The 14,023-nt window shown below is 42.9% G+C and overlaps 1 protein-coding gene across 1 annotated transcript; it reads right to left on the bottom strand.

The window, feature by feature from the left end:
- Position 1: 1 nt before the first annotated feature.
- On the bottom strand, positions 2 to 7,458 carry LOC132152112 (cytochrome P450 27C1-like). The gene is made up of 9 exons (XM_059560821.1): positions 6,831 to 7,458; positions 5,201 to 5,391; positions 4,626 to 4,825; positions 3,659 to 3,868; positions 3,386 to 3,549; positions 1,814 to 1,977; positions 1,600 to 1,678; positions 1,161 to 1,364; positions 2 to 1,012 (listed from the first exon to the last, which is right to left on the bottom strand). Exons 1-9 carry the CDS (start codon positions 7,122 to 7,124, stop codon positions 896 to 898), a joined length of 1,623 nt encoding a protein of 540 aa, XP_059416804.1. The 5' UTR covers positions 7,125 to 7,458; the 3' UTR covers positions 2 to 895.
- Between the last annotated feature and the right edge of the window lie 6,565 nt (positions 7,459 to 14,023).

Genomic DNA, 14,023 nt, shown 5'->3' with positions numbered 1-14,023 from the left:
CAAGGTGTAATTTATTCATACAAAATTCTGTAACTTAAACATTTTCACATATCCAACAATACGGAGTAATTTCACAACTATCAGAAACAACATTCATTTTCAACAAAACGAAAAAGAAAATTGTTAATTTTCACCATTTCCCATTAACCATCGGTTGCCTATAAGGCTAGTGCACAAAAAAAAGAGGCACAATTTTGCATTTCACAATAAAAAAAATTTCCACTAAACCGTTTTAGTGGAATCAAAACAAAATCACTCTTGGATAACAAATTAGATAATTATAGCCACACTGAAATCAAGATGGACAATGCCGTGTTGTTTTCTTTACACAATACTTATCTTAATATAAGTGTCCACAGGACAGGGTTTTAGCACAATCTTCTAAAGTAGCTTTGTAGTTTTAATAGGATTTTCTCACTTGCGTTTGCTTTTGGAATTTTCTGCTCGTAAGCTAGAAGTCTTTAAGCTTATATAAGTGTACCATGTTAAATAAATAACGAGCTTAGCGCTCAAGCTAATTTAACAGTAAAACATCTACATACAAGGTCTTCTTGACCATATTTCATGCTCATTTTTAACACTGATATGAGAGAAAAGTACACTGCTATTATGATGTAAATGAAAAATATAACACAGTTCTCAAAGTAATTCGCATTGATTCAACTATATAAAATAGTGCCTGTTTAAAATATTTGGTCTTCTGATTGGCTATAAACATTCACACAAGCAAACTATAAAAAAATCTTAGAGGCACTTCACACATAAACAAAAGCAACATTCTTCGCTGGATAAAAGATGGAAGAGGCACTATAATACACAACGATGCTAACAGTCTTTGGACTTCAAAAGCAAAGTATGGATTATGGTTTCAATTCCCACAGAGTGTAACGGCAGATTACATTCGGTCCACAAATTTAAGGTTGATGGGTGCCCCTGGACAGAGCAGGCCATGAGTCTTAGCACGCACATCAGAGGTCTGGGGAGACATCTCAATGTGGAACTTCTGCAGGAGCTGTGACAGAGAAAAACATTAGACACCATTAGACAAGAATCCACATACACGTTCTATCTGTCTTTAAAATAGCTGCTAAATAATAGCACCACTATGGTTAAGATCTTTGCTTGATGCTGAGTTTTGAGACGCATATCCAAACACGCACCTGTGTGAGAGCCAGATGCATCTCAAGCTCGGCTATTCTCCTCCCGATGCAGCTGCGGATGCCATAGCCAAACGGGATGGAGCCGAAGTTATCGACACGGTCAGAGGCATCCTTGCGAATCCAGCGGTCTGGGCGGAACTCTCCGGGACGGGGGAAGTTCTCCTCATCCATAGAGGTGGAGTAATGGCACAGAGCAAGTTGAGTCTGTGAACACAGGAAATTGTTCGTTTTTCATGATATCCCATCTTTTTAACATACTTAATACTGTGACAATATAAGTCAGCTGTGTTTTTTTCTAGGCACACCATATCTACTTATATCCAGGTCAAGGTAATTTATAAATGTACAACTGCAGGAAAGACATGCTTGAAACGAAGCTTCTACTTACAGGGGCAGGTTTTGACGTGTTTATGAGACAAGCATATAAAAATGTTCTTACCCCTTTAGGGATTAAGTAACCTCCGATGATCAGATCATCTTGTGTAACGCGTCCATTTCCAGGAAGAACAGGGAAAAGCCTATATGCATTACAGAGACAGCGAAATGTGTTATTGCAACAATACTAGGCATTGTGCAGATCTCTATGAATGCTGTGCAATTTTAGAATGATCACTGTACTTCTATCATAAGCTCAAGTTGTGGGCGGAGCTTACCTGAGTGTCTCTTTGACAAGCCCTCTAATAAGGGGCAAATGAGCAACATCCTCTCCGGTTGGGACACGTCCTTCCAGCACTCGATCTACTTCCTCAAAAATCTCCTGCTGTATTATGGGATGTCTTGCCAGAAGGTATGTGCTCCATGACAGTGTGAAAGAGGTCTGCAGAGAGAAGAAAATGTGAAGAGTTAATAGAGATTAGTAACATTACACTAATTCCTCTCTTCTTTATTTTAACATTGTTTATTGTTCAATTGCAGAGTAAATGCATTCATACCACCTCTGAGCTGCATCTGAAGATGTAAATACATCTAAATGCCACTTCAAATGCAGCTTCTGTGCCATTTTGGTAGTGCAAATCACAATACCAGCAATCACAATAATAAGACACAGTGTCAGTATGTCTAATTTATTGATTAAATAAAAAAAAATCATAAAAGATGGTGTATACATTTAATGCAGTTAGAAAAATTGCACTTATAAAGGTTAAAAAAAACCTGGGAATCAAATTAGGTGGCAAATATTGCCCCTTAATGGTAAAGATAATTTCTGCTCTACTATATTTTGCAGCTTTACATAAGACCTTTCATTACATAACCACCGATTCCCTCCCATGGACTGATTCTCCCAAACCTCTCCACCCCCAAAATGCTGCTTTTTTCAGCCTCCTTCCAGTCAACATCATTCACTCTCCCCCTTGTTAGGACCTCTCTACACTCCTTCATCCTGTAATGAAAGACCTGCCATGCTTCCCTCCATTCATCATTACTTTTATCTCAGATAAATCTAGGCCTAAATCTGCTGCTGTCATGTGCGTTCAGCTCCAGTGATCACAATGTACACCTTCTTTTTAGGGTGACTAATTCCTTTTTCGAGCAAGAACCCAAAACAGGCACCCTGCCTCATATAGGTGAAGGGAAAGCAAGACAGAGAGACTGACAGGCGGAGAGGGAAAGATTACATAACAGGCTTTGGTTCACAATGGAATGATCCTACGGCTGGAAGAAAAAGAGAGGAAAATATCAAAGAGAAAAGGATGCCAACAGACACCTCAGTGAAACGGGAGAGTCTTGGCAGGTCTTGTTTAATGTGGGGGAGACATATGGAGAGAGGTCAGCTTTAGGTCAGGTAAACACAGAGGTCGCCATGGAGACTTCGGACACCCGTTACGATCTGACCATTTGAAAAGAGTTCACAGGAAGAGAAAGAGGCGCCTGAGATGCTATCCCGATGAGAAGATTAGACATTAGACGCAACTATTTTTCCAGCTGTATTAATACACAACGTGTTCTGGCTTCATAAATCGCCACACACGCATTAAAAATATATTGCAACATAACTTAATTCAGGCATGAGCAACCTTGTATCACTCGAATTAATTTGGGTGACACTTATATTTATGGATTTAGCAGACGCTTTTATCCAGTGCATTCAGTCTATACATTTTTTTTTTTTTTTTTTTCAGTATGCTGATAAAAATATAGGTTACCGCTGACCAAATTACGAGTCATGAACAACAAGTTCTGAAGCATTGACTTCATATCTCCTTCCCAGCAGCCACAGTTCTTACCGTGTCCACCCCAGCCAGAAGCATTTCTGTCATGTTTGCGTAGATCTCCTCCAGATTCATCTCTCTGGTGACCAGCATGTGAGTCAGCAACCCCCCTTTAATTTCTTCGCCCTTCACCATCTTCTTTTTGATCTCTGAAAGCCTCTTGTCCACATGGATTTGGCCTAAAACACACATTTATACAGACTTATAATAAGAAGCTGTAGTAGCTGTAGAAGACCAATTGTCTCACAGTGACACTGAAGCCCACACCACAGTTCCCTCTGCTCTTACTGAATTTGAAGAGGCCGTCCCATGAGCTGCAGAATTCCTTCCAGGGTTTGGGAATGATGGGGCGCAGCCATTTGGGAATGGCACCGGCGTACATGGTGGTCTTGAAAGAGCTGAACATGAGGTGCAGTGCTGCAATGTACTCCTGACTCATCTTGGGAATTTCATTTTCCAAGCAGCCCAGACGGGTTTCATACAAAATGGTTGCAACACCTAGAAAAGAGTTCAACATTGTGTTATTCATGTCATATTGCTTCACGTTTATGGATTTACCATATTTAATCTCACTGAACTGAGCTGATTGTTGACACTGTTGTCTTATATCGGCATGCTTTATAATTAAAATTGCAGTTGTTTCATCAATGGTGATCTTTGCAGCATTGACACTGTTATTAAATTCAATCAAATTAAAATTGAACTGAATGAACGGAGCTGATTAATGACACTAAACTTAAGTTGTTTAATCACTGATGAACATCAGTCACTTTTTTCTTTTCCTGTTTATTACAAAACAACACACTAAATATATATATATATATATATATATATATATATATATATATATATATATATATATATATATATATATATATATATATATATATATATATATATATATATTTATATTTATATATAGCCTAGTGGTTTTGAAAGTGAAAGTTTGGTTTTGAAATGAAAGTTTATATATATATATATATATATATATATATATATATAAACTTTCATTTATGCAAAGCCCTCATATTCCTTTCCAGAAAAACCACTAGGCTACCTGATTCTCCTCTTTTAATTAAAATAAAAAATCCCACAGCATTGGTGGAGGAAATTAAACCACTATGAAAAGAAAACTCTTTGGCTGAAGGCCAAATCCTGTCCTGTGATCAAAGCATAAAACATATCAGACCACTTCGTCTTTAATATCCAACTAGAATTTATCACAAAAAAATGCACACTGTGCCCTCAGGCTCACCTTCCATGGCATATTTGAAGAACAGGTCATTGATGTTAAGGACAGACTGTCTGTCGTCCTGCTGGCTACGCAGTGTCTTCACTCTCTTCACCAGGTCTGCCACCACATCATTGACTTCAGAGGAGAAAACAGTCACGTCTCTGGGCCGCATAACCAGCTGACGCAGAACACTGCGCATCTTCAGCCATTCATCACCCTCGCTGATCAGAAATACAGTGAAAACAGCCATTTAAAATAACTGTTTTCTATTTGAACATTTTAAAATGTTATTTATTCCTGTGATGCAAATCTGAATTTTCAGGAGTGATTACTCCAGCCACTCCTTCAGGAATCATACTAATCTGCTTAATAAACATTGTCACTATTATCCGTTTTTGTGTAAACTGTGATGTTATTTAGGATTCTTTGATGAAGGGACAGCATTTTTTGGAAATATAAAACATCTGTAATTAATAGTTTATAACCACTTTTGATCAATAAAAGTATCAAAAATCGTTTTTTAATCTGATTTGAGTGACAGATTTTACCCACTAGACCACAGCACCCCTCAAGAAAGCACATCAGCATGTACTTACGCTGAGATGAGTCCAGTGGATCTTCCCCTCATATCTCTGTACTCCTTCCAGGACTCCATGTTGCCTCTCTGAGGAGTCACACCTTCAGACCTGAGAACATGTGCCACCATGTCTCTGTCAGCGATGGACACCACCAGCTGAGGTCCAAATCGAGACTTGAAGATCTTCCCATACTTCTGAGAATGCTCCAACTGCAAGAAGATTTGTAAACCTGATCAGTATGGAGCTTAGAAATGCACTGGAACCATTTGTTTTGTTCTTGTTTTTGTTACTGATGTAAAGTATGTGCTGTAAGGGTGGTTTTCCTTCAAACTGTAAACGCTCTTTTAAAATAATACGAATGGAAACAACATAGCTGTGATAAAGCAATAAAACATATTTGCCCATATCACATCACCCATTTCCTGACTGACAATATGTCTCCCCAAAGACCACATGACTGTTAGTCAACTGCTCAGTATGCACAGGAAGACATTTCCCAGTATAAATGGCCCATTTGCAAATACGGCCCTCGCTGCGATCTTGCCCACTTTCATCCCCCTTCTCAAGTCGTACCATTCAACACAAAGCCTCAGCCTGGAAGACATTCTCATCTTTCACAGTCCTAAGACGTCTTCGTTGCACAACATAACTGATCCCTAATTTATACATGTGAGCCAATGCCAGCCATCACTGGCCATTTTAGATTAGTAATGGGCAGTTTTTGGCTCTTGTTTCAATGCATTAGTTAGAATTTGAATTTCACTGGCCACGTTCCACAGGATATTGAACTGGAATGACATGAAAAGGAATTTACTGAATTGTAAGTTGAGAGGAAATCAAGATACACACATAATTTCATCTTTAATTACAACTGATTATACATATTTACTCCTTGAAAAAATTGATTAAAAATTTATCTGTAGTATAAATGCAATCGTTTACATTAAAGATATATATTTTTACCTGATTTAACCCATTATATTTTGTTTTGTTCATAAAAATCAACATATTTTTGGTGTTCAATTATATTTTAGACTTGAATAAAACTGTATGTTAAAACTTATAGATGTTAACATTTTTACGTTACAAATTTTTCAGTCTGTATTCTGTATCCCTGTGGCCTATATACAATGTAAATCATTCCTGAGTGGCGCAATCTCTGTCATTCTTTGGGTGTTTGGCAGTGACACCGTATTGCATGCTATATAATTCAAATCTGATTCTTCATGCTGCGCCTGGGATAAAATAAGTTTTGCGACTGTCCCTTGCGATGGGGTGGAGACTGTACTCTCCGGGTTTATGCAACTCCAAAAGTAATTCAACACCTCACGTGTCCGCACTGCACATTACGCAGCCGAACTGATTGATCTTGACTAAGTTTATTTATAGTTTGTGCAACACCGATTGCTGGCACTGCAGTTTCTGCCAGATCGTAAAATAAAAAGTTACTGTGAATAGGTTACAGAGCACATAAAAGAGACGCAACTCAAATATGTGGCCTTTTTATTAAATGAAACCGTATGGTTGAGTACCGTCTTTCCCGCTGAACGTGTATTGAAGGTGTAAACTGCGCGCTTGAAGAAACATTGAAATGCAAACACATAAGTTAACGCGTAACGGTGGTCCCGTTTGACCGCTGTCGACTCACCTGGATCTCATGGATGCGGCTGAATCCATCCCGGTAGAAGAACTCAGTGAGGTTCGCGATGGTGCTGGGTCCGGGCATCTCATGTAGGTTCTTCACTCTCGCCACCTTCTGCTCCTCAGCGGCGGGGCGCACCATGTTCTCTTCCTTCAGATCCTCCTGACTGTGCGCCGCGATCTCCAGAGAGCTGCTCGACACGGATTTGTGCAGCCCGAGGGTTTGGAAGAAGAACGGTTTGGATGACTCCTGGAGCAGACTCTTGCGGGCCAAGTGCAGAATATTGCTTTGAAGAGCCATCTCAAAAGACCGTACAACGTGCTATCAAGTTAAAGTCAGGAGTGTCTTGTAGATGTGAAGGTTTTCGCAGGCTGGAGCGAATGCGCACTGATGAATGGTGCGCAGCGGCTTTTTAAAGTTCCACGGGAGAGGTTAGTGATCAGCGAAGGGGATTGGACACTGGAGTTTGGCCCTGGCATGAGCAGAGGTCCTCATGCACCCCCCACGAGGCACTAGACGTGTGCGATATAAAGCTGAAGTGAAGGATTTTATTTTGTTGCAAAATAAATGGGCGATTACATAAATCTATTGTGGCTTGCAGCTCTCGAGTTGACCCGCATTAACCGCAAGACTCTTTAGTCTAGTTGTCAGCAACTGGAAAAGTACTGGTGGTGTGCCCAATTTCGACCCCCTGCCAAATTATTAACTAGTAACTACCTGATTGCCTAATCATAACTCCTCCCCCAGATCTGCTCTTACCAGTACCAACCAGGCTTGGGGGAGAGTATACAGACATTTAATAGTTCAGTTAAGTTTAGTTATTTTTATTTATTTATTTAATTTTGTTTGCAGGGTAGACAGAAACAATACATAGCCTACAACATGTTCAATCAAGTCAATCCTTGAATACTGATTTCATTTCAAATCATTTTAACTAACCAGATCATTCATTAGCCTAATATTAATTTAGGGTATAGACAAACTACTGTAATATTCTAGATTGGCAATTTATTAAATCCACCCTATTTTAAACCGTTTCCTTTTTGTTTTCTATTTATCATGAATCTATCAAATTGCCACTTCAAAATGGAATCAATAACCACAAATGTCTTTACCATAAGGTTAAGCGTTCACTATAAGCTGTTGGGTCATGAGAATGAAATAATTATATTTATCTGTCTCTGTCATTCACTGTAAAAACATATTGTCATGATTTATCTTGACGTTTCCCAAATCTTTTATTAAATACCCGTATTTTTCGGACTATAAGTGGCATCAGTCCAAAAATACGTCATGATGAGGAAAAAAAACATATATAAGTCGCACTGGACTATAAGGCTACGTTCACACTGCAGGGCTTAATGCTCAATTCCGATTTTTTTTTTAAAAAATTAGATTTTTTTGCAAGGCCGTTCACATTTCCAATTAAATGCGACCTTTTGTGATCTCCTGTGTGAACATGAAATGACCCAGAAGTGATCCGCATGCGCAGAAGAGTACTCAACGGCCAACGACATCACTCATTGTTTGCGGAAGTAGCGAAACATGGATGTCAACAACAGTGTAGTCAACAGCGGAGCTCGTTTAGCAATATTAAAGTTATTTAAGCAGCATCGTCCGCCATGGTTGTTGTTTATCTTCTCATTCCCGCCTACTTCAATGCAGAATTATGACGTTTGTAGCGTATCAATAACGTACGGGTCGGATACATGTGACCTGGCCGTTCAGACGGAGGTCGCATTTCAAAAGATCGGATACGTATCGGATTTAGGACCACATACCCAAGTGGCCTGGGTCGCATTTGAAAAGATCGGATCTGTGTCGTTCAGACTGTCATGAAAAGATCAGATACAGGTCGCATAGGGGCAAAAAAATCGGAATTGGGTCGTTTCAGCCTGCAGTGTGAACGTAGCCTAAGTCGCATTTATTTAGAACCAAGAACCAAGAGAAAACATTACCGTCTCCAGCCGCGAGAGGGCGCTCTATGTTTTCAGTGTAGGCTACAGGAGCACTGAGCAGCATAGAGCGCCCTCTCGCGGCTGGAGATGGTAATGTTTTCTCTTGGTTCATGTCTCTTAGTTCATTTCTCTTGGTTCATGTCAAATTAATTTTGATAAATAAGTCGCACCTGACTATAAGTCGCAGGACCAGTCAAACTATGAACAAAAGTGCGACTTATAGTCCGGAAAATACGGTAAGCGAAATCACTGACTTGGCAAAAGTAGTTTGTACTGGATATTAATAACAGTCTTTTAACACTTAGATCATGAAACAGTTGTAAAATATTAAATGTTTATAAAGCGATAGAATTCATTCTCGGTTTCGGGTGAACAAAGCCTGCTTTCTTTGATTGGACTGGCCATCTCAATAATTTGACTTTGACAAGTGCTGTTAAAATTCAACTTTTACAATTTTGTGTCCTCCTAACAACAAACAAAGCGGTCTGTAATGCATTGCAGCAGATATTACAAGATTATTACAAGATATGTGCCTAATCAAACTATAATACAAGATATCAACTAATCATATATATCGCGTCAACTAATGTGGCTAACTCTGCTAAGGCACTGCTTTCGATCCTGTAAGGTCGTGGGTTCGAATCCAGGGTGGATAATGTTGCTTCTAGGGGGAAGACGTGGCCTAGTGGTTAGAGAATTTGACTCCTAACACTAGGGTTGTGTGTTCAAGTCTTGGGCTGGCAATACCATGACTTAGGTGTCCTTGAGCAAGGTTCCGAACCCCCAACTGCTCCCCGGGTGCCGCAGCATAAATGGCTGCCCACTGCTCCGGGTGTGTGTTCACAGTGTGTGTGTGTTCACTGCTGTGTGTGTGCACTTTGGATGGGTTAAATGCAGAGCACAAATTCTGAGTATGGGTCACAATACTTGGCTGTATGTCATGTAACTTTCATATCAGAAAATAATATTAGGGGGTCAATTGGCTATGTTTCTTAATATTGGGGGGACTCGTTCCCCTCTGGTGGTTGGCCCTTTAAAAATAAGATTTGGATTTCATAACCCTGCGTGTGTTTGTTATTTGGACATCATAGAATGGTAATCTCTTGGCCAAGTTTTATGTCTCTGCATTAGTGCAAATGTGTTTTTTTGAGTTCACCGCCTACTCTCAGAAAACTTTTAAAGCACGAATATGTACCTTTAGGTGCTAATGTTCCATTTAGGGGTAAATAAGGTATAAAGTTGTACCCTTTAGCTTCTGTACCTTACTGTCCCAGAACAGCTTTTTTTTTCTGCGTGTGTGTCACATCAGGCACTTTGAATCAAGTGTGTGGTTTTGGGGGCACCTGAGGTAAGAACCTCTAATTAACACGAATGCAAATCACGTCTGAACATTCCTCAGCTCTGGGTAGGACGCTATTTAGACCATCTTTTTGTTTCTTTTTGAAAAGAAAGAAAGAAACAAGCTCAGAAGATGTGTGTTTTTGCCAGATTCTCATTTTAAGAATTAAATACGAAATCACTGATTCAATTTAGGTTTCAGAAAAGAACTTTTGTGTTCCATCGCCTGCCTTTATATAAATCTTTCTTTATCCTTCACATTGATCACTTTAACTGCACAAGCACAGAAAAAAAGCCCACTGATTATCCTTTCTAAAAGAATTCACTTGTTTTCTTGGTATCAAAACTGATGACTCCAAGCCAAGCGGATATAGCTACTTAAAAAAGAAAAGCCCTAAAAACTACAAGTCTCACTTTTGCCAAAAGAGTTGTGCAAGATTGTTTTGCCTTTAGGTTCTTATATCAGTGTTTGTCAAGGTGCATCAGACTTCTCAAAACTTAACTACAATCATATTCATATTCACAATCTCCAATCATTGTCATGTAGCCGGGTTCTCTTACGAGAGTTCTCTCGTACTGCGTCTTAGCTAAGACGCTACGGGAAAAGTCTCTTTTCACGAAATACTGAAGCAAAAAATTATCCTTAATTTTGAATTTTTGTAAAGCACATTTGCAGCAGCACACAGCCATAGGCGAGACGGCTCGCTTGCTCATTGGCTGCTCTGCAGCAACTGCACAGCCTATCGAGCGCAGGCTGATGCAACATCAGACCAATAAGGGCGCTTCGCGCCCTTCATGCCACTTCCCGCCGAAACGGGTGTGGCCCAACCCTATAAAAGGAGCTCGAAAAGGCTGACTCACCTGATTTTTCATCAGCCGTCTGATAGGCATCTCAGCTTATCTCAGCCGCTTTTATGGGCTCGCACCCATAAAAGCGACTCAAGTCGATCGCGCGCACTGCATAGTAAACGTGCCCACTCCTCAGTGCCCACAAACACTATGTCACACGCGTCATGTGGTTTCTGTAAAAACGAAACCCGTGCATGTTCGTTCTGCCCAGGCAGACAGCGAGTCTAAAGCAGTAAATATGCACGCTTACAGCCCACGATTACTCTCAGACAGCACGAGTCCCACGGGACCCGCTCAGCCCTCCCTCACTCGGTTAAGCACCGTGGGGGGTCGAGGACGAGCGATCTGCCCGCTGTGATCAGTGCGCTCCCCGCCTCATATGTCACAGGCTTAACGCCCATGTTAGAGCACATCGAAGCGCTGCCGTTGCCCAGCCAACAGAGTGCGCTTCGCATCCAACCCCTAGCCATTCATGCAGACGCATGGTCTGCGCTTCCAGGGGTTTCGGATTGGGTGCTAGACATTATAAAGGGAGGCTACTCGCTACAGTTTATTCGACACCCTCCGTGCTTTTTAGTGCACGTGTCGAAACTACGGTCAAAACAGAAGTAGCACACCTACTTCGAGCCGAAATATCAAAACTGTTGAGCAGAGGGGCTGTGGAGCCTGTTTCTCAAGCTCAAAGCGAGGGGGGGCTGTACAGCAGATACTTTCTAGTGCCCAAGAAAGACGGGGGTCTCAGACCCATACTGGATCTAAGACAGCTGAGCAAAGCATTGGCGAAACGCAGTTTCAAAATGCTTACAACCAGGAAAACTCCTCGCGCATATTCGCAGAGGAGACTGGTTCATGTCAATAGATCTGAAGGACGCGTATTTTCAAATACAGATAGCGTCACGTCACAGGCGATACTTGAGATTCGCCTTCGAGGGCCAGTCATACCAGTTTACAGTCCTGCCGTTCGCTGCTGTTGCCAGTGAACTATTTGGACGACTGGCTGATTCTGGCTCAATCACGAGCGGAGCTCGTGGAACACGGGGCCATTTTACTCGATCACCTCGAGAAACTCGGTCTCAGTGTTAACTGGACGAAGAGTTCACTAAACCCCAGTCAGATGAGTTTTTGGGTATAGCTCTGGACTCACGTTTCATGACGGTGCGGCTGTCACCACAGCGCGCGTTGGGCATTCGGCGCGCAGCGAATTCTCTCCGCTGCGGCGCGACCGTTTCGCTCAGAGAATTTCAGAAGATGCTGTGTCTCATGGCCTCAGCATCTCCAGTTCTTCGGTGGGGCCTGCTCCGCATGCGCCCCTGCAGTTCTGGCTGAGAACGCGGGTATCTGGTCGGCCGCGTCTCAGGGTCAATCAGAGCTGCGTTACAGCCCTGAAACCCTGGACAGCGAACGACTGGCCCCAATCAGGTGTAAGCCGGGGGACTTCCTCGAAAGTGAAGATGGTGTCGACGGACGCCTCCACTTCGGGATGGGGAGCGCTGCTCGAGGGCAGACCGTCCTTTGGCCTGTGGTCAGAACGGGAAAGGCTCCAACATATCAACTGTCTGGAAATGCTGGCAGTGGAGAACGTGCTGACGCGCTTTTGTCCCCGAATCAAGGGACACCACGTCTTAGTCCGTTCGGACAACGTGTCTGTGGTGTCCTACATAAATCGCCAGGGCGGTCTCGGGTCCTGAAACCTGTGCAGGTTGGCAGAACGCCTCCTGGTCTGGGCTCAGCGCAACTTGCGCTCGCTGAGGGCAGTTCATGTGCCTGGGCTACAGAATCTGGGTCCAGACAGGCTGTCCAGAAGCAACATTCCCACGGACAAATGGTCTCTACACCCGCAAACAGTCCGGCTGTTGTGGGAGAGATTTGGCAGGGCAGAGGTGGACCTCTTCGCGTCCCACGAAAACGCTCACTGCCTCGCGTTCTTTTCCAAGAATGAAAACGCGCTGTCACGGAAATGGCCGTGCTGCCCGCTTTATGCTTTTCCCGCCATCTCCCTCCTTCCGCAGGTGATAGAATGGGTGAGGGAAACGGGATGTTCAATACTGCTTTTAGCACCATTTTGGAAGAACCAACCATGGTTCCCAGATTTGATGCAGTTAGCAGACACTGCCCCGTGGCAAGTGCCGTTGAAGAGGGATCTCCTCTCGCAGGCCGGGGGCTCGATTTGGCACCCTCAACCGGAGCTGTTGTCCCTCCATGTCTGGGCGCTCAACGGTTACCCGCTGATCTCTCAGTGGGAGTGCTAAATACCATCACTCAGGCTAGAGCTCCGTCGACACGACGGCTGTATGCCTCGAAGTGGTCGGTGTTCTCCAGCTGGTGCACAGCTCGGGGATGTTCACCCCTTAGTTGTGAGGTGACGGAGGTTCTCTCCTTCCTACAGGAGCCGTTGGATAAGGGCAGAGCCCCATCCACGCTCAAAGTTTATGTGGCGGCCATCGCAGTGTTTTCTGAAACAGCGCTCGGTCAGTCAATGGGAAGGAACGATTTGGTCATCCACTTCCTTAGAGGAGCTAGGAGGCTGAATCCTCCCAGACCTTCGTCAGTCCCTATGTGGGACCTCGCGGCAGTTTTTGGAGGCCATGAAGGGTCCCCCTTTTGAGCCTATCCAATCGATTAGCCTCCAGCATCTGTCATTCAAGACAGTATTCTTGTTGGCTTTCGCTTCAGTGAAGCGTGTGGGTGACCTGCACGCGCTCTCGGTGAGCCGGTCGTGCTCGGAGTTTGGGCCTAATGACTCAAGGGTCATCCTCAAACCTAGGCACAGTTATGTGCCGAAGTCCCTCAACCCGCCGTTTCGGGCTTAGGTTATTGCCCTGTCTGCCCTGTCGGTGTCAGGAGAGGATGGAGACTCGAGTCTTCTTTGCCCTGTTAGGGTTTTAAGAGCTTATGTGTCTCGCTCCGCTGTCTTTCGACAGACTGAGCAGCTGTTTGTCTCGTTCAGTGGACGTTCCAAGGGAATGGCTGTTTCGAGACAGACTCTATCCAGATGGATAGTTGACGCCATAGCGTTAGCTTACGCTTCTAGGGGCCTTCAGTGCCCACTGGGCA

Source organism: Carassius carassius, chromosome 10 (assembly GCF_963082965.1).
Source record: "Carassius carassius chromosome 10, fCarCar2.1, whole genome shotgun sequence".
NCBI lineage: Eukaryota > Metazoa > Chordata > Actinopteri > Cypriniformes > Cyprinidae > Carassius > Carassius carassius.
Note: the sequence above shows the minus strand (reverse complement) of the source record. Positions and strands in the feature narration are given on the sequence as shown.